The 24,374-nt window shown below is 32.0% G+C and overlaps 1 protein-coding gene across 1 annotated transcript; it reads right to left on the reverse strand.

Annotated features, from left to right (window-relative positions):
- Positions 1 to 1,622: 1,622 nt before the first annotated feature.
- Positions 1,623 to 22,907, reverse strand: LOC149486064 (uncharacterized). The gene is made up of 11 exons (XM_089699365.1): positions 22,794 to 22,907; positions 15,203 to 15,299; positions 13,286 to 13,466; positions 12,482 to 12,650; positions 12,054 to 12,163; positions 10,951 to 11,063; positions 10,036 to 10,172; positions 9,438 to 9,590; positions 8,999 to 9,179; positions 6,154 to 6,293; positions 1,623 to 4,874 (listed from the first exon to the last, which is right to left on the reverse strand). Exons 3-11 carry the CDS (start codon positions 13,457 to 13,459, stop codon positions 4,615 to 4,617), a joined length of 1,437 nt encoding a protein of 478 aa, XP_089555491.1. The 5' UTR covers positions 13,460 to 13,466; positions 15,203 to 15,299; positions 22,794 to 22,907; the 3' UTR covers positions 1,623 to 4,614.
- Positions 22,908 to 24,374: the final 1,467 nt, after the last annotated feature.

Consider the following 24,374-nt stretch of genomic DNA (forward strand, 5'->3'; position numbering starts at 1 on the left):
CATTTGTACCTACAAACTAATGTAACCACGTAACACTTTAATAACTCTTAACTAGCTGCTTGTCCCGGCTCCACCCGAGTAGACTTTTTGTATGAAAATGAAAATTATTATTTTTAAGACTTATTATCGTAATCCTAGCACGTAGAGACAAATCCAATAAGCCAAAAAACATGAAATAATTTCAATTGAGTTATTGGTCGAAACACAATTTTCTTTTATATTGTTCTACGTATGGTTTTTAATTGTGACCATTACAATACATTTTGGATGCATATGAAAGAAAATTCTAGAATTTTCGCGATAAATTCAATTTGGATGCGTATCCTAACGCAAAGGTTGCGTTTCATTTTATTTCCAAAAACTGCAAACAATATGATTTTGTATTCCAAATATTTTATTCATACTGAATATTATTAATTTAATTTATTTATACTCACCAGGGAGGTATTAATTGCGTAGGTTATATACCGAAAATATACAAAAATATTTTAAAAGTAAGTGCAAAGGAGTCATTATTCAATGTAAATTTGACTTCAAATTTTAGATGATAAGCAAGGACTTTCTCGAATTTACCGAGCTGAAAATTCCCATTGTATTTACGAAGGGTCATATTTCATAATTATAATTTGTTCCTGACGACCAATTAAAACTGAAATGAATACGGGTGTTCGGATATTAATGGATTTGTTCATTTATTTTGTGATTGAGTGTATGAGGTTTGTTATATATATAAATATTAATAATTCGATTTAATAACCTGATAATGTATTACAAAAGCATATTGTATTTCACTCAATTACAAATATTAATGTTTTTTTCTCTCTATCTACATTTTCTAATTTGTGTATCTATTTGTCAAAATTAAAATAAGTATTCTCTCTGTTTACTTTATGCGACTTAAATTATTAAAAAATAAAATATCTAGTAGGTAGATTATAAAAGAAGGAATTTTACAATACACACTGGTAATTATTTTTTGTCGAGGGCATTGATCATTCAACACTCCAATCAACCAAGCAGGCACTATGCTATAGAATAGCTAGGGAAAAAAATAGATAGGCTATATTTTTTGCTTACCGTAAGATATAAAAATATCTCATTCAATATCAAAAACACTTACCTATAGCATAGCATATCTCTTTTTCATTTAATTTCACTATATTTACATCTTACATTGCAGATCGTATGAAAAATACCCATGAGAATCTAAAATTCAAGTGATAATTCAGCAGTACGTGGCATTTGGTCAGTGGAAGCTCTGTAAGCTCGTCACGTGAACGCTGTCATCTTTCTTAAGTCGTGTGACCCGTTTCAGTGCAGAATAGCTTTGGACAAAAGGCATCCCGTTGATAATACCGAATGCAGTATGCTAGTGTTAGTACACATTGTAAGGTGAATAGATGAATAGTTAGTTCTTAGTACATGTTTCAATTGTGTGCCTAATTAATGCAGCAATTTCGTGTTAGCTGTTATTAATAACTATGAATTTCCCTTGAATTTCATTTGATGGTCTTGTAGTTAGTCCAAATTTGTTAAAATATGGTTCATCATGTGTGTGTGTGTGTGTGTGTGTTTGTGTATTTTAAAGTAGAGGGATAGAGTAATTAAAACAAACGTTATACCATATTTAAATTTTTATTACAATCAAAGTTTACACCTTTACAGCGAGATTTCAATATTAGACTTAGATTTTTACGTAATATAATTAATAAATGTGACTATTAACCGTGAACACATCGCACTAAATAGTTTCCAACAGATTTATTAAACTTTATATTCTCAGATTAAATTTATTTTTAAGTTTCCTAATTATTGCTGATAAAACACGTGATTACACAGACACAAATAGATTGAATACATTATACATATAACACACAGATAAACATCGATTTATAAGCTTCCACAACAATGATTAACAGTGAATATACGATAAATATATAACAATAAAGAGTATATAACTATATAATCTTAATACTAATTGATATGCAATGTAAGGTCCATGATATTAATTTACTTGTGGCATTTGTTTTATAATATTTACGATTTTTTCTTCAAAATGTTTAAGTCTTAATCGTCAAAATATGTTTATTTTTAAAATAACTACAGCTTTCATATATCGCAATTTTCTCTTTTTATTAGAAAACAAGTTGAAGCCTCTACGTAAAGAAAATTAAAAATACAAATATAGTAGATTACAATCATCAATATTTTATATTAATAAAATTTGACTACTTTAAGATAATGATAATTATAAATATAAGTATAGAAACATCGAATTATTCTATATGAAATCGAATTACATATAAAGTATATTTTAACTTACGTCAGATTAACAAATAAAGCGCCAGTACGGAATAGAGACAATATATCGACGTTACATAAATGATGGAACTATTAAGATATCATCGTTGTTTTCAGTTTGTTTTCTTTTCCTTTAAAACTGGTAATAGAGTTCTAAATATATTTCTGCAATCGATTTAGGTTTCAGTTACGAGCTACATTGCTGATCTTAATCTCGTGTTAACTTCGACATGCATTCCATCATTTAGTACGATAAAATCTCCCCACAATAATAGCAGACATGAAACACGACATCTAGATATCGAAAAATCCAATATTGAAGAATACATTAAACACTTATAGAGAAAAGTACCGCCCGAGACGGCGTCGTAATTCTTAATTATCAGGTTTCTTTGACTCTGACCAACACTACGCGTGTTCTCTTAATTCTACGTGCCTAATGATCTCCAATGGTGCATTACTAGTATAAACATCAATACGAAATATACGATCAATTTATTATTCTACTGGTATAATAGATTTATATGGTAAAATGTGTAAACGCCTGTCAAAAGAATACAAAACGGGTATTCAATCTCGCGTCTAACAGGCATCACACATTTTGTACAACAATGTTTGTATGAAACACTGAAGTTTGAATTTTGCGAGATATTTTTAAAACGGTTTCGCGTTCGCGTATAACCAATCGAAATAGGTATATTTTACCAAAATTTTCATTTCATACTAAGCTTATCAATCCAATTGTAATATTTGTATACATAATATAATAATTTATATAATATTAATATTAAATTTCAGACTAGGGGATATGTTTTAGGTTACGTTTTTTATCACTTGGATTTTCACTTATAAAGGGTGCAATCATTGTTAAAGTAATTTTGTCAACAGTGTATACCAATAAGGTTCTTGCACGTGAAACGTGTTACTACAATAATTTTTACCACGCTTGCCAAGATTGCAATCGAAATTCATAGTAAAAAATGAGTTTTAGAACAAAATGTTAAAGAGGTCATGCAAAATAAAGCAATTTAATATTTTCACAAAAACTGCAGCATGCGCTTTGTTTGCAGTCACATTTATTAATTTACTATGAAATATCAATAAACCTACAGCTTAAAATAAATATACTTAGCAATACGAGTTATCCTACAAAACTAATAAATTCATAAGCCTAAAACCTCAAGTAAAATGCATTCATTTTCAAGCTTCAGAGGTATTAAAAGCTCAAACATAATAAAAATAAACAAATATTAACTTAAAGTAAAACTTAACATGCAAGTAATGTACTCAATAAAAAATAAACTATCCACACTCATCGACTTATATGATTTGTTATATTCATTTTAACAATTGCAGTTCTCAACAATACATGGACTAGTGAATATCTTGGTAATGTGAAATTAATGGTACTTTTACATGTCGAGCATAATTGAAAATAGTATACTAATGCTACTCAATTTAAAATTATCAACAGCAATTATAATTTATATAGAAAATTTATCTAACACTTATCTACATAAAACTAAACTACATCAAATCGAACATTTAGGGGCTCAGTAACAATAATAATCTTTCGAGCAATAAAACTAACTAAATTTATTAAACAAGAGGTAGTAATTCAAAGGAGATATTTTAATACTTAAAGATTAATAATAACCAGAACGTTCTGAGTGGTCGTAGCCAGAAACTCTCAGAGAACGACATTTTTCATAAAATTACAGGAAAATACATAAATTCCCACAAAAACATCTGCTCCTTTCGTTCCCTGTAGTCCTCGTATCAAATTCAGGCTACGACCTTAACGCCCGGAATCTTAATAGATTTAGAGAATTATACGATACCATAGTAGTCAACATGGTAAATGCACAAAAGCTTAAAATACGTGTACAATATTAAAGTTAGGGGTAAACGATAAAAAATATTAGAAGATTTATATTTGGGTATCGATAAAGATTAAACGAAACGCATATAGCTCATGGCATCACAATTCTCGACTACGTCTTAAATCCCGCATAGAAAACGCTCCTCAAACGGAGCCGACGCTTTGCCTTCATTACTCTAAAGTAAGGCATTCCATACGAAGGTACCTAGTTTAAAAATACGTGTATCACACTCGCAAAAACATCTTATCACAAATTGCCATCCCAAAATACTACGTTTCAGCCCAAAATTGATATGTATATGTTTATTGCACAAATTCATCGCGCTGGAGACGAGACGAGCGAAGAGTTCGCGTCGAGCTATCCGGCCACAGCTGGCTCGAGTTGATTCTTCGGACCTAAATGAAGGAATAGACTTAAGGGAATAGACTTACTAGAGTCCTCTGGCGGCGAGGAGGATGAGGTTGAGGGCGAAAATGGGGCAGGTGTTGGAGGCTGTGGAGGGCCCGTAGCCGGGTTTCCGCTTGCAGCTCATCTTCTCGAGCGGCATCTTGGCGACGCTGTACTCGCGGTGCTCACTGACCATAGTGCACACGGTGCGCTTCTTCTGCATCATCTCGTCGTCGCGGTCGCGCAGGCTCGCCAGCCACGCCTCGTACCACGCCAGGTCGCACTCGCAGATTAGAGGATTGTCTAGAAGATGCGTAAGTTGTTATACAACGAAATGTCGAATGTCTTTAAATTAAGAGAAGGATTTTTGACGTGACAACGTCTTATAATTCGATAGCGCTGGCTGCACGCACGAAAAAACATGACTCATGCGGCGTTACCTCGCTCTGAGGCGTTTCATATGCTTGAAGTGCAAGCGAGAGCGCGGAACGAGCGACAAAGAAGCACAATCGGACGTTGTCACGTTCAACTATCGTCAGTAAACCGACTTTACAGACAACCAACTTGTTTTTTAAGGAAATTTCTTTCGGCGCGTTGAGAGTAAAATATCAAGGTCGCGTAATGGCAATACCGTCACGTCATGGACGATTTTGGTATCTCTGAATCTTGCCAAAGAAGTTTCACATCTGACACGTGTCAGATGCACGTGCACACACGCTTTTTTTTGGAAATAAAAAGTAATGTAAAAAATATTGAATTATCATATTATGTGTTTCAAATCTTAAACTGAAATATTCACTATTTATTTAAAATATTGATATCGTTTAAACTCCTGACTACGAAATATTGCAATGCTCGTGGTTTAATAGACAATTGATATTCCTGTTTGATTCCATGCCCGAAATATTTAGCGTATAACGAAACCAAAATTAGAAACAAGAAGCACATGTTGTGTTTAATTTGGGCTAGCTATTAAGTTAATATTCTATGATTTGGGTTTTATAAATGTTGAAACAGAAAATTATTCCCAGATGAAATACACTACTGCAGTAAGAAATTTTATCAAACAAATAGTTTTGAGTGTAGTACGCTGCCATGTTCCCGAATCGACACTCAATTTCACTGAAAATTTTCCACTTCGTTTCTTTATTGCACTCGTATTTTCCTTCAGATGCAGAATTTCAAATACTTTCGTTGTTTAATCAAATGAGAAAAGTTTCGTAAAGAATTTCAGACTCTATTTCGTTTTTACTGCATACTATTCCAAAAGTAAATTGCATTAGAAGTTAATTTAACTTGTGAAAGTCTTAAAAATAAATTGTGTTAACAAATTTAAATTCTCTATAGAAAAGTCGCATAAATAATTTGTTTTAAAAAGATTTGAATGCGTGGTTTTACCCGCAGTGCTCCGCTCCAATTGATCTAAGCGAGATGATATAATATAGCCTTCCTCGATAAATGGGCTATCTATCACCGAAATAATTTTTCAAATCGGACCAGTATAGTTCCAGAGATTAGCGCGTTCAAGCATACAAACTCTTCACTTTTTATAATATTAGTATAGATTTTCTAGAATTCTTACCCATAATATCTACAACACGGAGAGTGTCAAGTATGGGCTCCATTATCTCTTCAGGAATATGTTGTAGCTTGTTGTTTTGCAAATTCAACGTTTCCAAGGAATTCAAATTATCGAAGCCCATCGTCGGCAATTGGTGAATCCTGTAAAAATATATGAGTATGAGACCTGAGTTTATTAAAACAAGACTTATTGACTGATTATATTTTCCGTCTAATATAAAAGAAAAACAAATATTAATCAATCGATATCATTTTTTCATTTGGTAAAATGAATTACCTTTATTAAACGAAACTTTCATAATCATTATATTGTTACTTGTAATTGTTATTTCTTAATGTTATTAATCAACAAACATTAATCTCTACAAAAAAAACTGAAAACAACAACCCCAAACAAATCGAAACGATTTTACCCAACAATATAAAAACGTTCTAAGCGTTACAGTTATTGATTTTTCACATAATTTGTCTCAATTAACGAAGCTACAACGCCGCAGGTCCCAGGCGACATTAACAAAAGACGCTTGTACTGAATCGGGCCAAATTAATCAAACACGGACGTCCCAACGCCCCACCACAGAATTAATCTTGTCTAAGATAGCAGCTATAAATATCTTAATACTGTCAAGGCCGTTAGGATCACGAATAATGGGATAATCATTTTTACTAGCTTCTTTTATTTTACTATTAAGGCAATTCGTGGAAATTTGTATTCATTGTTGATCTTAGCTATAAATTGCGATTCAACATGATCATCAGGAATAAGTTCTGACTAACGCAATCAAGACCATTTTTGTGTTGCCATATATCAATTTAATTTATTTTAATTATTAATCTGTTACTAATTAATATTTTCAAGATCACTTGGTAAATCAAAAATATAATTTATCATAAAAAATAACTATCATAGATATACGGAAAATTTTAAATACAGTAATTAGGTGAACGCGCAGCAAAATTCAGGTCCCCATCTCATAAATATGAAACGTAAACGGCCTTAATAAACGTGAACACTGAACATATTGAATAATTAAATTGAGTTTGGGATTCCTTTATGGCTTATTTTCAACTAAAATTTGAAAAACACGTTTTAAGTATTCATTTGGTTGGGGTCTGTAATTATTCGTTGTAAATGCTGCTTTTTACCCGTTTTTAATTATTATAAGTTTTGCGATTAGACATACTGGTGAAGCTTGTGTTTTCTGGTAGTTTTATTAAGTAAAACAAATTATGTCATTTTGTATAGAAACCTATAGTAATCGTAATTTTTTTATTATCATTTTATTGGAAAAGAAAAGATGGGATACAAATATTTTATATATCAATGGCAAGAATGAGCTCTAATATATAATATTTCATTTTAGACTCTAGTAATATAATTATTGATTCGTCTCTTCTGTGTTATCAAAACTATGTTTATAAAATTGTGTAGCTTTAATATTTCATTGAATTTCAAATTTACAACGTGGTTTATTTCCATAAATAGGTGTCGGAAACAAGTCGATGGCAGATTTTATATACTTATACTGAAACTAACTTTAAGGACTATTTGAATTTATTTTAATAGTATAAAAATGAAGAAAGTTCAGGAATAGAAATAAACGCATGTACCTACCTATTGTATGTGTCTGATAACGAATTGTACTATTATATTGAGTTATTATTAAAATAATAGTTTTATTACAATACTAGCGGTCCGCCCCGGCTTCGCCCGTGGTACATGTTTACGTTTTCTCTACATAAGAACCATCCTCGTACTTCAAGGAATATAAAAAAAAAGAATTATCGAAATCGGTTCAGCCGTTCTCGAGTTATGCGCTTATCAACACATTTTGCGATTCATTTTTATAGATAAGATGTTTCATATAGAATACTCATTAGCATTAACAGTAATCACAGCATGACATTAATCACACTTGTTAGCCATATCTGTGCATTCTAGCAACAATTATAATTAGTTAACCATGTTAGTCCAATAGCACTTCATCTAGCTAATTCACAAACATCTAGTTATCATATTATTACGTTCTCGTCATTTCTGCCACAGTAAATAAAGTAAAAACACAATCAATTTTGAATACATTTTATTCAAATGAAGATATTGTATGATAAATCAAATTTGAAAGGAAGATCCAAGATTTAAATCGCGCATTTAAAAGCCATAAATTATCATACTTCTAAAACAATACATAACCAAATGCTCGTAATTTGTTAGCTCGGTTATTACAATTGAGGATTATCAACATTATAAATGACCCAAGTCTTACCCCGAAAGTTCTTACGCCAAGCTCCACTTATAACCCGCTATAAAAAGCCTAAAACGGTGAAATATAACCTTCCACTTAAATATTCGAGCAAACAGATACCAAGTTTTTGGTATTTGATGTTCTATGACGTTTTTTCTTTATTATCAAAGTTTATTAACCTTTTGCAATACATATTAGCGTCATTATAAAAACCAAAGGAATATTTTTATTAACTAAAACACTTCAAGTAGCAAGGAAAGTCACCGAACTTTATACAACGATGAACGAACGCAGATTTGATTAAAAAAAGACCACTTATAGTTTTTTTAATTGTTCATCGACCTTATGACTAAAACTGTATCTAAGTAGAATCTAGTACACGACAGACTAAAATAAATATTAAATATGTCTGTATTGGATAATTACAACAGAAATTATAATAAATAGCTCTGATAAAAATTAGTAGGTTGGATGTCGTAGCCGATGCAGCGGGCGTAGCGCTTCCAACGATTTATCGTGTAGACTGTAGACGGTTGTAGCTCAAGCGTAGTATTGCAAATCCTTACATAAGTACGTATTTTTTTTCATTATAATACTTACATATTCTTCTGCAAATTCAGGAACGTTATAGAATCTCCGTAGCCAGTGAACGCGTCTTCGTTAATGTATGTGATATTGTTGGAGCGTAGGTCGAGATGTCGTAGCCGATGCAGCGGGCGTAGCGCTTCAGATGGTATTTCGTGTAGACGGTTGTCGCCCAGGCGTAGGTATTGCAAGTTTTCTGTAGTAATCAATAGTAATTTTTATATTTGTTACATAAATGATTCTATAAATTTCACATATATCAATTAAGGTAATAATGATATAGACCTTCCAATATTTACATAATTTTGATTTTCAACTTTTCACTGATTAACAAAAACCTGATGTCATAATTTCCCAAAAATATGCGCAAAAGAGAATATCAATTCGGAAGATTTTTAAATCATGAACCACGACAAAGAAGATTTAATTATAAGTAAATTTATAACCGACTTACCCTCAAGGCCGACGAAAGCCTTTTCATCAATGCGCTGTATTAGATTGCCTTCAAGTTCCAATGAATTGAGGAAATTTAAGTGAGAAAATACCTGAGATGGTACTTCTCTCAATTGATTATGAGCTAGTCCCAGTGAATCAAGACTCCTCAAACCTAGTAAATAAAATATTAATTTAACAAAACAAATATAAACGACACACATAATATTTGGAATGTTATTTTAACTAAATACATATCAGTTACACGTGTCCTAAACAACACTCGAATCTGATAATTAAACCGACCTAATTAACCTTCATACAATCAACGACAACAAATATAACATGTTAATCAACGGAGGAAAACCTGCAAAACATTATACAATTAACTTTGATTGTAAGCGTGATAACAACACGTCGAAACAACATGCAATATATCAAATAATAAAAATATTATGTATCTGTACGTTGTACTCTATAATATTAACATAAATTCGAGAATTCATTTATCATACGAAACGAAAAAGAATAACACTCTTAAGTTTTTATTTGATCGAAATAAGAGTACTGAATAAAACAAGACGGGATATCGAGATACAAAGGAAATGTTATTACATTACCCGCGAAATCTCCTTCCGAAATGGAAGTAATGCGATTCTCTTGCATCTCGAGTTTCTTCAAATTCTCGAGTAAGGCTAGAGCCTTCTGCGGCACCGCGGTTAGTTCGTTGCCGCCCAAGTTCAGACGCTTCAGCTTCCTGGGAACCATTTATCATATAAGCGCACACACTGATGTTCCGTTTTAATTGTGTTTGTGTTATGCAAATTACTTTTTGTTTTTATTGTATTAGTATACGGAAGTTGTAGTTTGATATACCGTTGGAAATATAAAGATGAGATTGAATAGATATTATCATCGAATTTGCATATTCCTATCATAATATGTACGAGAATAATTTTCCTGTGATAAAGATAAATTATCCAGTTCAAGAAAAAAGTTGTTATTATAAGCAAGAAAAATGTGATTATTTTATTCATATAACTATTTTTCATTAAAATCATTGTATTGATTACATGTTGTATAGATTTCTTAGGCAGTGAACATGTATAACATATTAAGTAGACTATCGTATAAAAAAGGTAAGCTTACGGTTTCGCTTTGTTTCTCAGTGTTACATTAAGAATCACCCTGGATAAGGTAAAGATAAGCTCATTTTTTCCTAATTTATTCAACGTAAACGGGATCTGAATACATAAAAAGTAATGAGCTGAAAAGCTTAAAGAATGCTTTTAGCTCAACTAACACCATCGCTATAATGGTGCCGTCATTTATGATTAAAGATCCAACAATAATAATGTACTTTGTCCTTATTTTCAATAGAATATAAATGCAACTTAATTTAATTAGCAGTGTGAAAGACATAATTTCTATTAGATACACTAGTTTTAATATCCAATTTCATATACTCAATTAAAACAATATTCAAACTGTATAAAAACATATTACTAGACTATAAATAATAAATATGTACTCACTTTTCTAAGCCTTTAAAAGCTTCCCCATCAACCACCGATATTTTGTTTTCATACAAGGTTAAAATTTCCAAAGTGTCGAGTCCCAAAAATGCCTTGTTATGTACCGCAGTTACCTGAACAAACAAATTTGAATAGGTTTTAAATTTGAAGCCACAAGACCCCTGGGTATTTGTTTAAATAAAAGCGAAATAAAAGCTGAGTTAATATATGGTTTTGATATTTGAAACTTCGCAAACATTACATTAAATTTTTTATGATTTTGTTATTAAAGTTCTTCGATTACGATTACCAATTTTACTAATATACCGTTGGGCGTAATATAATTTTTAGTGTTGTTAATGTGAACTAAACATGAACATTTTGATAATTGTACTCTTATTTATTCGTACTGAACTAACACTAACTATGTTAATTAAATTAAGTTTTATTTTTCAGACAAACATCTTGAAAAATATTAATGAATTTATTAATTTGGCTCACCCCTGTCCTTTTTTATTAAAATACTATATTTTCCTAGCTAGCAAGACAGATTCGCTTATGAAATACCATATTTGTGAGCTCAATAAAGATTTTATTTTGCTTTCGCCTATATTAAACTGAACAAAATGACAAAGAATCGAAGTTCAGATAATTCTTAGAAATGCCAATTATTATTGATGTTCATGTACAAGAACGTTCACTTCCACAGAATACTAACTTCATTAGTGAAGTTTGAGAGGAAATTGCTTCTTTATTATTTGTGGACGCTTTACCGAAATACAAATTACGTGGGTGTTGTTAAATGGAAGTTTGTAACAGGATAGCTTTTAAATGTATTTTCCGATGCGATAATTTAAATTAATAAGCGTGAATTTGTTGTATTATTAGACTTTGAATAATGGAAATATAATTTACGGATAAAATTACTCATTTTAACTATTGAACTACAAATACTAAGAAAGATAGATTGTATTAATGTAATGATCTAGATTCTAGACTCAAGGTATAAATTTAGTCATGAAAAACCAGGTTTATATTATTTTCACGCCACGGCCACAGTGCTATTACTTATTATTAATGTACATAGATATTTTACTAACGCAATATGTATTCCATTTCCTCACCTTATTATGATTCATGTTGAGAATAAGCAGATGGTTTAGATGCGTGAAGGACGAGGTCGGAATGGTCGCAAGTTTGTTCTGAGACACATCGAGCTGCGTTAACTTGTTGCCTGAAATAATCCAATATATTCAATTTGTGAAGAAACTTCTTTTATTAGATTGTTCAGAATAATAATTGTTTAATAAAAAAAGTAAACTCGTAAAAGTCAGGTCATTCGCGCGCAAAATTTTACGTGTTCTCGCGCTACAGATTACATATTGATGAAGCGTTCTTAATTTAAAATTGAAATTAAAAAGATAACTATTCGAATGAGTTTACATTTAAGGAGGTCTTACTATAATGATATAAAATAAATGAATTATGTAGAAGAGAAGTAAGAAAATGTTAATTCAAATGAAATAATATGTTAAACTTGGGTTAAGCTTACCAATAGAACTCAAAGATGAATCCTCGATAACAGCTAGGCTACTATTATGTACCGTCAAGTGCCGAATATCCAAGCCAAGGAATATGTATGAAGGAAGCTTGGCCAAATTGTTATGACGCAGTTTCAGGTAGAAAATTATCATTGGCTTAGAACGAAGTGTATTCATCGCCTGGAACAAGAAATACCATATAAATATTGTAACATACAACTACTTTTTCATAAATTTCACATCAACTAAATTTAAATGAAACTAACATTACTTGTATTATAACAGGATTCCTACGAAGTACCCTTACAATATACAATATGCATTGTATCATTAATTATACAACATCAAGGCTTTGAGTAACAAGGCTCTTTGTCCTATATAGGCTCATTGCTGGTAATCACTTAACAACAAGATTGTATAATGTGAATCTTGAATCAGGAATGTAATTAAATGAAAACATAGTCTCTGAGATATATACGTTTTTGTAAGTTGTAAGAAATTTGAAGGAGGAATCTAAACTTGTAGTATTTCACTGATTGAATCAATCCATAGAAGTTATTTTATTTTATTTTTATTTATGGTGACGATTTTCAGTCCAATTTTTATATGGAGATGGTACCCAGATTTTGGGTGATTCAAATTTTTTTATTGTTTACCTGATTTAAATTAAATTCTCATAAATTTCACAAAAATCATTTCTTCGACGTGGTATTACATTCCTTATTTGTTTATATTATTTAAAATTCATTTCAACAGAACGATCCACACATTCGCTTTCTAAACATAAAGGTATGTACTAAAAGCTACACACCAACCTTCTGTATATGCTGCTGCTCAGTGAACTCGCACAGTATATCCAGACCGTTCTTCTTCACAGTGCAAGTGCAGGGTGTGATGGTGTTGGGCGCGGGGCACTGTTGGGCGCCTTGCTGGTGAGCTGGCCGCGCGAGCAGCACCACGCAACAGAATATCAACCAACGGGGCATCATTTTGAGTCTGTGGTAATGTTTGATATTAGAGGGAGTTCTATATGTGTGTAATACGGGTTGTAAGTTGGTTGGAAGTTAAAATTCCGTTACGCTTTCTCAAAAAAAAGTAATTAATGTCTCAACGAATTAATTTGTGATCCAATCAAAAAACAACCACTTATTTGAATGATTTGGAAATTTATATAATGAGAAGAATGGATGAAACGTAGCGAACAGTTTTATAAAATCGATTGACTCATAAGCATTCTATCCATATACATAAAAATTCTGCTTAGCTTAAACTTGTACTTGTACTTTATTTCTAAAATACACCCCCAAAACTATAACTTTTTGATGATATCTATTCAGAAGTTATTATTATATTCATAAAGGTACGCGGAAAGGATTGGCACTATCGGGAATTGTCATCGTAAAATAAATATAATTCTTCAAATATATCAATTTTTTAAAGTTTAAAAGATTACAAAATGCTTTCACAATTATACGAAAACCTATTACATAAACAAATTTATGTTATTTTATTTATCAAAAGAAAATCTCACGCAAATAATTCAATAATATCAAATCCCATTTCGTTGAAACGAAATAGGTAATGCAACTGAATATACTTTTAAAATAATATAAATTTCCATATCTGGCAGCGATTGAAATGAAAAACGCGTACATATAGATACATTAATTTGACGCATAAATCCACATTAGAGGAAATTGAATCGGGTTGAGAGACGAGAGCAAACGTGTTCTAAATTTTAATATCGACTTTATTACATTTACATATTGAACCGGCTATACGTACCGTTTGATGAAAACGCAATTTGAAAAATTTCCATCACTTTTCTCTGTCACAGATTGTTTATATGTAACACTATAGTCACATTCAATTTAGCGCCTCTTATTAATTAAAGCCCTTTGAGTCATCCAGATTAACATTGGCTTTAAGGCTTATCATTATTTATTTATAGCATTCAACAGTATAATTGTGATTAGTCCAGAGTTATTTCATGAATTAATTACTAATCACAAAGTTACTCTGTGAACATTATCAACGCGAAAGCCTTTAAAGTTGATCCCAGGGCAATCGTAAAATCCGTTTAGTACCGACTCTTCTAAGAAATACAAAAGCTATTTACTCCATACACGTTGAACTGAATATACTTATTCAAACGTAGACCGAAAACCTAAAATTTACATAATACTAGGTTTAGACCCTTTGGATAAAAAGGTCGGATGTTTATCGCAATTCTATGGAAGTAGTCGAGGCCTTGTCTCAAGGTCCGGGGCTTCCGCTTGCTTCTTTCGGACTTGTTCAGCGGAGTTATCACTATGTTTATAGATAATTCTTTACCATAGTATTCATTTTTATTTCTATCACAGGTATCATTATTATGTCTTTTAAGAATCGATACAAACCATACATTTATCGCCATATTATTTCCAATAGTCTTTTGAAATTTTAATTTTCTTTTTCCTTACATAGGTACCTACTATCAGTGTGAAATATTATATTATTATTATTAACTATCATAAAAAATATATATGTATCACAATGGTTATTTCTGAAAGAAAAACCACATACTTTCAAGTACATTAATCTTGTAAGAGGCCCTTCAAGTTAAAAGGCCTGTTCCATGTAAATTAGGTATCTTTACCGAGTCACATTCCCCGCGAGCTAAAAGCATGGTACGTAACGACACCGATAAATTACAACAAGGTGGAACACACACATAATAATCATTTGCTTACGTGAGTGTGCGTGTTAGGTCGGCGAATGAGAATGGCGTGAGGGGTGCGCCACAGTCATGGGGCACTAGGTCATGTTAGTTGAGATTCACCTGCCACCCTGAAACAATGATTTCATTAAGATTTCGGACAATTAGCGCCTATGAAATGTTATTCGTTTTTAACATTTTTATCAAGAAGTATTGAACTTAAACTTGAACCCAAAAGATGCAGATAAATCTATTGTTATATAAAACAAGTAACCTTCATTAAATTAACCCATTGATCACAGAGCGGCCCGATCGGGCCGAGACACAATAGATTTTCTATTGTGTCTGTGATCCGAGGACTGACGGATTAATTGCTATATTATAATCTTGACCTAATAAATGAAATGCACTTTTACCACGCTTCAGTTTTCTCACTCAATTATGACGTTTTAATTAAAATATATTGTAATTCTTATACAATATCCTTGGAAGCTCTCTGGGCGATAAAAATATTTCTATATTATTTTTAAAATTTCTCATAAATCACATAATCTATACATATAATAAAATCGTAGGAAAGTCAAAACTGTACATTGAATATTTTTTTAAAAGAATACATAATCCATGATCTATAATCGATATAGAAGCCAAAAATATAGTTTTTAGAATTTTTGTCTGTTTGTCTGTTTGTCTGTTTGTCTGTTTGTCTGTATGTTTGTCCGAGCTAATCTCGAAAAGTACTGCATAGATTGACTTCAAATTTTGCATGAATATTACTAACAGGTCGTGTGAGGTTTTTTTAAACATATTATCATGCTATCACCTCCGGGGGAGGAGCTGTGAACCTTTACTTTTCTTACGTATTCCGTGTACTACGACAGCGTACAATCTAAAGACTCATGTTTAAATGTTGTTTTAGAGTAAGCCATGCTATTATCTAGCTTTACACTATAAAAACTACGTCATTTACGTAATTTGGGCAGAGAAACTGTTTAATGAATCTTAGTACTATAAAGACAAATTTGATTCAGCGCCATCTATGAGATTTCGTAAAAATCAAATCAATTTACATGTTATCACTACTGAACACAATGTTAAAAATTAATAATTTTAATATAATTATGTTATTTATTTATTTAACTCTTTAACCCATAATAAATCTTCCCTTTCCTATAAGGTGCGCTTATATAATTCGTGTGAATATACTACATTTTTAAAAGTGAGGGTAGATGTATATTATTTTAAGTCAAACTAGACACCATTACAGTTAATCTAATATTGATTGTGTTCATTGGTTACATTTTTAAAAATCTTCGTGTTTTAATAATTCGATCACGAGGCGGGACTCTAATACAAAAAGGTTAGTTCGTTGATAATTATTATTCCTTCATCATTTACATGTTGTTAGTAAAAATATACTTTGACTGTTAATACTTTTGTTCAGTATTTATCTGTATGATTATTGCTTGGTAATTAATATATTTTCATGTCGTATACCTAATTATAAACATAAGTGTGATGTGAAACTAGCTGGATTTATTTTTACACACTCACAGTCTTATATTTTGTGTTAATGTTAAAATAGTATTAATAGTGTAAATCATAATATTTTTTCAAAGTTAAAAATATTTCCTTTTTTCTGATGGTGTTGCCATCGAATTAAACCGCGCTGTCGTTTCGTTCACAAAAAGTCATGTTATTAGGACCGAATATGTAGCCGCCTCAACTTACGGAAACGAGAGTAACCTGCGTTGTCTGTTAGTTATTGTATAGTCGAATTTAACGTTACATGGAAATTGGAATCTAAATATATGTATACCTACTTATATTAAATCTGTAGAGGTCAATTCTGCACATGAAATATATTTCCTAAATAACTATCACGAGGTGATTAGAGATCGACATCGACGTCAAAAATGTTTGTCCGTCTGTCTGTCTGTATAACCGTTATAGAAACAAAAACTACTCGACGGATTTAAACGAAACTTGGTATAATTATTTTTATACAATAGAATCAATAAGTCTATCTCAATATACTCTCTTAGTACATCAAGGTGCAAGACGTCGGTATGTAAATGGCTCAAAAAATTAGACTATCAAACAACAGAAAATTTTATTCATTCAATTCGGTAAATAGAGAAACTGAAACGTACATACTCCATCGCAAAAACCCATCCACACCTACCGTCAATCACTCACTCACACACACACACACATACACGCGAGCACATACGCACACTCACTCACACACTCACACACGCATACACAAACACACACATTTTACACATAGTATATCAATTCACTTTAACCTTTCACCTCATCTATAATAATTTATAATATGTCCATTGGTAATTTTTTCTATTTTAATTTTTCATTTAACCTTAGTTACGATTAATTCTTTCTCATTTCATGCTCACGCTCATTGTTTATCTTATAGATGTGATTGTTAATGCTTTGGGGGCCTGGTGACCCGTAACACAAGTATTTTATACTTCTCGCGGGCACCAGTCTCTCACAAATGTTAGTGTTAAGATATTATATAGATTAACAATGTATATATATTGTGCATTTGTGATGAGAAAAATAAATAAATTTAATTTAATAATTTAATTTAATTATTTTTCATATTCGTGAGCAGAGCAGCAACTCCATTTTTAAGCTTTCGTCGCGTGTGCGTTCTTAATGCGTGTATCTTAATGGTTAAAGCTACACAGCTTTCTGATTATATTTGTCTACTAGCTGTCCCCGCGACTTCGTTCGCGTGGAATAGTGACTATGGGACCTATGACCATGGGCTCAGGGTGGGGCAACAATAAAAAATCATTTTTATTTTCATGCTCCCACTCCCGCGCCCACTCGCACTCCCACGCCATATGCCACATCATCATCATCATCATCATCAGCCCATATACGTTCCCACTGCTGGGACACGGGCCTCCTATGAGGGTACAGGCCATAATCCACCACGTTCAGTCCTAATCCCACGCCCACGCCCACTCCCCTTCACAATTAGTACCTACCAGATCAAAGCCAGGGTAAGCGCCCCACCCAGCCCCACCGTGGCTACGCCTATGCTGAATTACTACTTAACATACAATTATTGAGTAAATACGTACAACCATACTGTACTGTTGTACTACCATAAATAATTAAAAGAATTGTTATTAAAATTTCTTACTAAACTGAGCTAAAAAACTTACGTACCAAATTATTAAAGAAAATCAAGAAATGAAATGCCTAACCTATACCAAATAGTTACTACATATTATTGTAATTAAAAATTATGATTAGTATATAATATCGAAAATCAAAAAAGAAATGCCTAACTAATTCTACGTAAAATTTCTTTTAAATTATGTCATATTATTTTTTAGGAACCAGGGGGGGAGAGGAGCAAATTCTATTTCCTTCCTTTCTTAAACGGATGTTTTTAATAATCTATGGTGTAGCCAGTAGCCACTGATCAGCTTAATCGATACTCAGTTTTTATCAAATCCAGAAACAAATCTAAATTAGATCTTTCCTGTCTCACGCACGTAACTAAAGGCTGAAGAGAGAGAGAGCACGTAACTAAACCGTTGAGACGAAGAAAAGTGTATAGAAAAAGGAATAAATAATTTCATAAACTTCCCGACGATCTTTAAAAATAAATTATAACTTTCATTTTTTTCATTCCCACTTTTACCCCTATGTAGGTATAATAAGTGGATGAACCAATTTTGATACACTTTATCTAAGAACCAGCGTCGGAAAATATTCTGTGACCAGTCTTTTTGCGTCGGGGGTTAAAAATATAATACGACATAATTTAAAGGACATTTTATGTGGAAAATTTACCTATACACCAGGGTAGATAATTTTTGAAACAAAAAAAAATCGCAGTAGGATGAAACCCATTAGAAAAGGATATGATAAAAATGTAAGGAAAAATAAATTACGGTCAATCGGAGTTCGGGAAGTGCGAGGGGGGGAGCTTTTAAGAGAAAAAAATGGTTTCTCTCGATTTCTCGATAATAATAACACCTGCTTATTTTTTTCTACATATTTTAATTGTACAGACATCACTTTTCCACAATTTTATTATATGTATTGATGATGATGATTGAGATTATAACACTCTTAGTCCGTTTTAACTTAATTTTTATTCACCCGCATCAGTGCCACCTAAAAAATCTTTATATATCGAAATTCGAGCAAAGTTAAGAAAATGAGAAATAAGAGTTCTCAAGGATCGTTAGAGATAAGAGGCTTACTATTGACCGAAAACAACATGTGTTATGCCGAACCTGAAACCGCTTCACAACGAGAATTGCGGCTCACAGCTGACCGCGAACGGCATATACTATCCTGTGAGACCAAAACCTTCACTGAGAGGGAATTACGTCTCACAGCTGATCACGATCGTCATATATTATCTCGAGAATTCTGAAACTTTTACTCAATATGAAGACCGTTTGACAAATAATAGGGTGCACCATAATATTATTCGATCTCTCGAAGATGAACATGAGCATAAGCAATGACTAGAGTAGGGACGCGAATATTACCATTATTTGAGACAAGAACGATTAATAAGTTTGTTTAATGAAAGATTAAGAATTGAAACTATTGGTCTCTTTAAACGGACGAATAGCGAGAGGCCCGTCTTACTGCAGACAGATTTCGACACAGTCTTAATGACTTAGAGGTAAACATAGAAGATCAATCTACAAATTCGGTGGTGTGGTCCGACAAAATAATATAAAAGTGGGTTTGCTTATAACCTCACAATTGATTACAGATCATCTTCTGTATAGGCGATATTAACGTAGTATGTTCTTTTTGTAATGCTTTAAAGTGGAGTAAGGAGTCGGCTTTCGTTTGAAGATACGCCGGAACCTTTGAAATCACTACTTTTAAGTTTTAGAGGAACATGTGCAATCTAAACAGTTCTTAGACAATATTAGCTCTTATAGTATTGCGTTTTAAATGATCCTTTGGTGCTCAACAATTATCAGATGCTCCTTTCATTCTTACTTTTAAGATACAAGGTCAAGTTTATCATTTGATAGGATCCCTTTTGCCTGAAGGCCAACCTAAGTTTCTTTAAATATATTTTGTATTCGACTACGACGAATAATCGAATACAAGAAATCAATATTTCTCGAATTTAAAACTGAACTCATTTCACAATTTTAGAACATGTTAATTCATCAGGTTAATCCGTATATATGCGTTTTAAATCGACATTAGAAGCTTTTCCTCAAGATGGTGATATTAATATAAAATTGGTATAAATGCCGATAGACGGAAGTCTATCAGCACTCAGGAATTCCCTGAGCGTGTTATAACGCCCAGGCCACAGTATTACAATTTTTCCTACAGTAGGGCGACGAATGTATTTTCGCATAGCAACGGAGGGGAACTCGTGGGGGGTAAAGTGACGCGGGCCACGTACCACAAACATGTTTAGTTTGTGGTACCGAGCGCGAAAGAAAGTCCTCGTGTTTTTAGTAAAGTTACTATCTAAACTAACGTAATTTATTACTTAGGTACATATTCTATAATGGCGCGCTCAAACTGTTAATCTACATTTAATTTAGATTATTATTTTAATTACTAAGAAATGTAGAATTTAAATCACATTCATTCATGTTTTCCTCAGATATTCGATGTCTATGATTTTCGATGATTTTAAGATTTTCTTATCAGAGTATTCAATTTTAATGTAGTTAAATTTTATAAGAGACAATTAAGAACATTCAAAAATAAAGTGTCACGTATTTTTTTTAAACGACGAATGACGAAAAACGACCGAATCGCGGACGAAGTCGCGGGCAACAGCTAGTTATGTAATAAAACATCACAATAAGTTTTTACAATACAAAAACAAGTCTATTTTACTTTAACTGTCTATAAATTTAAACTATTATTTTTCCTCTAGGTACATCAAAAACGTAATTCATCTTGCAAAAATAATTTTCATGTTATGAAAGGAAAAAATTGAATAGCGTTTTATAAATGGAAGGCCGAGAATTCATCGACGAATTTTGGCAAACTCGCTTGATATCGAAAATGTTTAAATTTTCCTGTAAGAGTGTTTCATTTTCAAACGATAACCGAATTCTAAATGATTTTACGATTATGATAATGTCAATGTGTGTCATGTAAGAACAGTTAATTTCTCATTTGGGAGTTCTAGTTAATATCTCGCTATTATTTTGCAAATCTGGGAGGCTTTTCTTATTACGCCCGACCCAAAACATTGAAACAAAGAGTGACTTGAATATATTATATTGAAGTACTCAATCTATGTAGACAATGGGTGGCTGTAATTCTAAGGACTGGTAAATCCTATTCGGCATTATATGAAATTATATGAGTTTTTGAATAATAATTGTTTATGGTGTATACTTTGTAACAGTAGTTATAATAGTAGTTTATAGCAGTAGTTTAGTAACATAATATTGAGTGGTGGGTATTAATACGTATGTTATTATACATTTTATACATAAGTACCTAAATACTTCCTTTTCGTGTGCTACAAGCGTTTCTTCAATATAGTCTAGAACCAAAATTGTTCAGTTATAAGTTCTACTTAGCCTTAAAACCTTATCATTTATTTTCCGTATACAAATTTACATATTCACAACCTATTTTTTCATCGTCTTCGCCGTTTTTGTCGTTGAATTTATTGTCAGCTAAAAAACTTTAACGTACGAATAAGGGAATACTATTTCACCCAGACCTAACTCAAAATAAAAAGGACGTTTTCCGCAGTACACGTTTTTTTGAATAAATGTAACAATTGGATAAATCAAATAACAAGAGTTTCGTAGTTATCTGTTTTAAAGCACTATTAATGTTATTGTTAGAAAAGTTGTACATTGTTGTATGCTTCGGTGATAATCAACGACATGACAAATTACTTTGCCCATTATTTACCAAAGTATCATTCATTTTTAAGCCTATCGTTTTCTTTTCTATATAAGTAGTAAGTACCTCAGAATTTTAGTATAAGAGCAATCATTTTGATAATCTTATATATAAAATTCTCGTGTCACAATGTTAGTCTGCATACTCCTCCGAAACGGGTGGACCGATTCTCGTGAAATTTTCTGTGCATATCGGGTAAGTCTGAGAATCGGCCAACATCTATTTTTCATATGTACCACGGGCGAAGCCGGGGCGGACCGCTAGTTTGTTTATATTATACATTTTTGTAAATTATAAACCTTTTATTTGAATTGCAAAAAATAATGTACCTATGTCTCGATAGCCTGTTATTTTGTACGCAATTCTACTCTGTAACTTTTGTTAAACCGTTCAATTTAAATCAATAAAATATGAATGGTGCACAGATAAATGCTGGATGGACCAATTTGTAATTGGATTAATTGAACTCCCTAAGTAATCTGTACTACAGCAACAATAAAAATGACAAAAATTCATGGTTAAATTCGATGAAAAAAATACATAAAACGTAGCATTATGCAGCATTATTTTTTTAAATCAAGCTTCCAGAAACAATAGGTATGTTGAATGTTTTATCCACGCCATGAAAGCTGTCCCGAATTAATTTACCACAGTGTAATGTTCTTATAATTTATTTGTATACTTTACGCATACGAATCCACACTAATTACCTTTACACACCAATTAGTACGTAGCAAATCGGGTCACAAATGCAACAAACACAGATTCACAAACAGGAACTTCCGCGTGCACTCTGTGACAAAACACATGCCGTTAAAACGCTAAATAAATATTGGCTAGCTTATCGACATATCAGTGTTATTCCTACGCAGATCGACGCTAACTGCGGCCCCTCGGTTACATCTATTATCATTTGATAGTTCATCTCCGTTCGGCCGGTGTATTGTGAGCGAACGTGTGAGGATCGCTTTAAGTGCCCGACCATTCGTTGCGGTCACCGCGAGTCGCTGAACTCACAGTTTTGCTTATCAATTACTTATTATCTATTGTTTTAAATGTTAAAACGTAGTCAATCTTCCGGTAGCAGAGGAGAGATCAATCTGAATTCATTTTGTGTTATTGTTTGTATTGCTAATGAATGATTGATGATTTAATATGATTCTTTCTCTTCTCGCATGTGTAAGAAAATCAATCATACGTTGACGTAACGTTTAATATAGAATAAACTACAATTTATTTTATTCGCGACTATGAAATTCCTTCTATAACAACTACGAGCTACGCGATGATAAAATGGCAAGCCATAAAACATAACATAGAGAACTATAATGGAGCTTATAACCAGACAATTTCGTCATATATTTTACAACTGTTCATATCCTTTTACAGTGGTAACTTTTAGGTAATACAATTTTCTAACATTTTAGTTATTGTATTGAACTACCTGTATATTTCTATCCGCAAATATGTTACACAATATATGTACCTAATCTTTTAAGTAAAAGCTCTAATTGTAGAAGTCACGTGATTTCGCTTACACAATCATCATAATATGCGCATGGTATTGCGTGATCTATTATCCAATCCAACATTCGTGCTCCAATCTTGATACAGCCCTAAAAACAATATAGTAATACATACTATTTTATAAAACAAACTTAGTTTGGATGATTAAATTGTAATTATGTAGGTCAACTGTGTTAACTTTAATTTTGTTGATTTAATTCACTACATATAGTAGAGTTGTTGTCTATAGGTATTATTATTTATTCCTTTGTTAGTGATTGGCCACACACGTATTTTTTCTTTATACAATCGTTATGTTACTAGTTAGAATGCTTAAAGAAATTATGTCGCAATCAAAAGAAACAAATCTTTCGAACATCCAACAAAAATAATTAATTTTACCTGTTCCTCTTAAAATACTGAATATAAAAATTATGTATTCTATTCCTATTGATCACTTCTTTATACTTACGACTATCTATTTATACATGCAAGGAGAGGGAAGCGAAATATTTGCTACGGTTCCGAAATCCCTCTAGTCCCTCGGGCTCGGAACCCCAAAAATACTAAATTACATCCTGCTCTATCTATGTACAATATTATAATATCTACACTACGCAGACTTATATATGCATATTATTTATTAAAAATATGTTTTTTTTTTTTAATACATAAAGATATTGTTTTAATTCACCGACATTGAGCTATAAATTCCAATTCGAAAGAGGTGATAACGAATTTAATTTGCATTTGGCACTCTTATTATTGTTTTTATTCTAGGTCTG

This window comes from Colias philodice, chromosome 9, assembly GCF_061535455.1.
Source record: "Colias philodice isolate Cphi_HAF_F1 chromosome 9, ilColPhil1 Martin Lab GWU primary, whole genome shotgun sequence".
In the NCBI taxonomy this organism is placed as follows: Eukaryota; Metazoa; Arthropoda; class Insecta; order Lepidoptera; family Pieridae; genus Colias; species Colias philodice.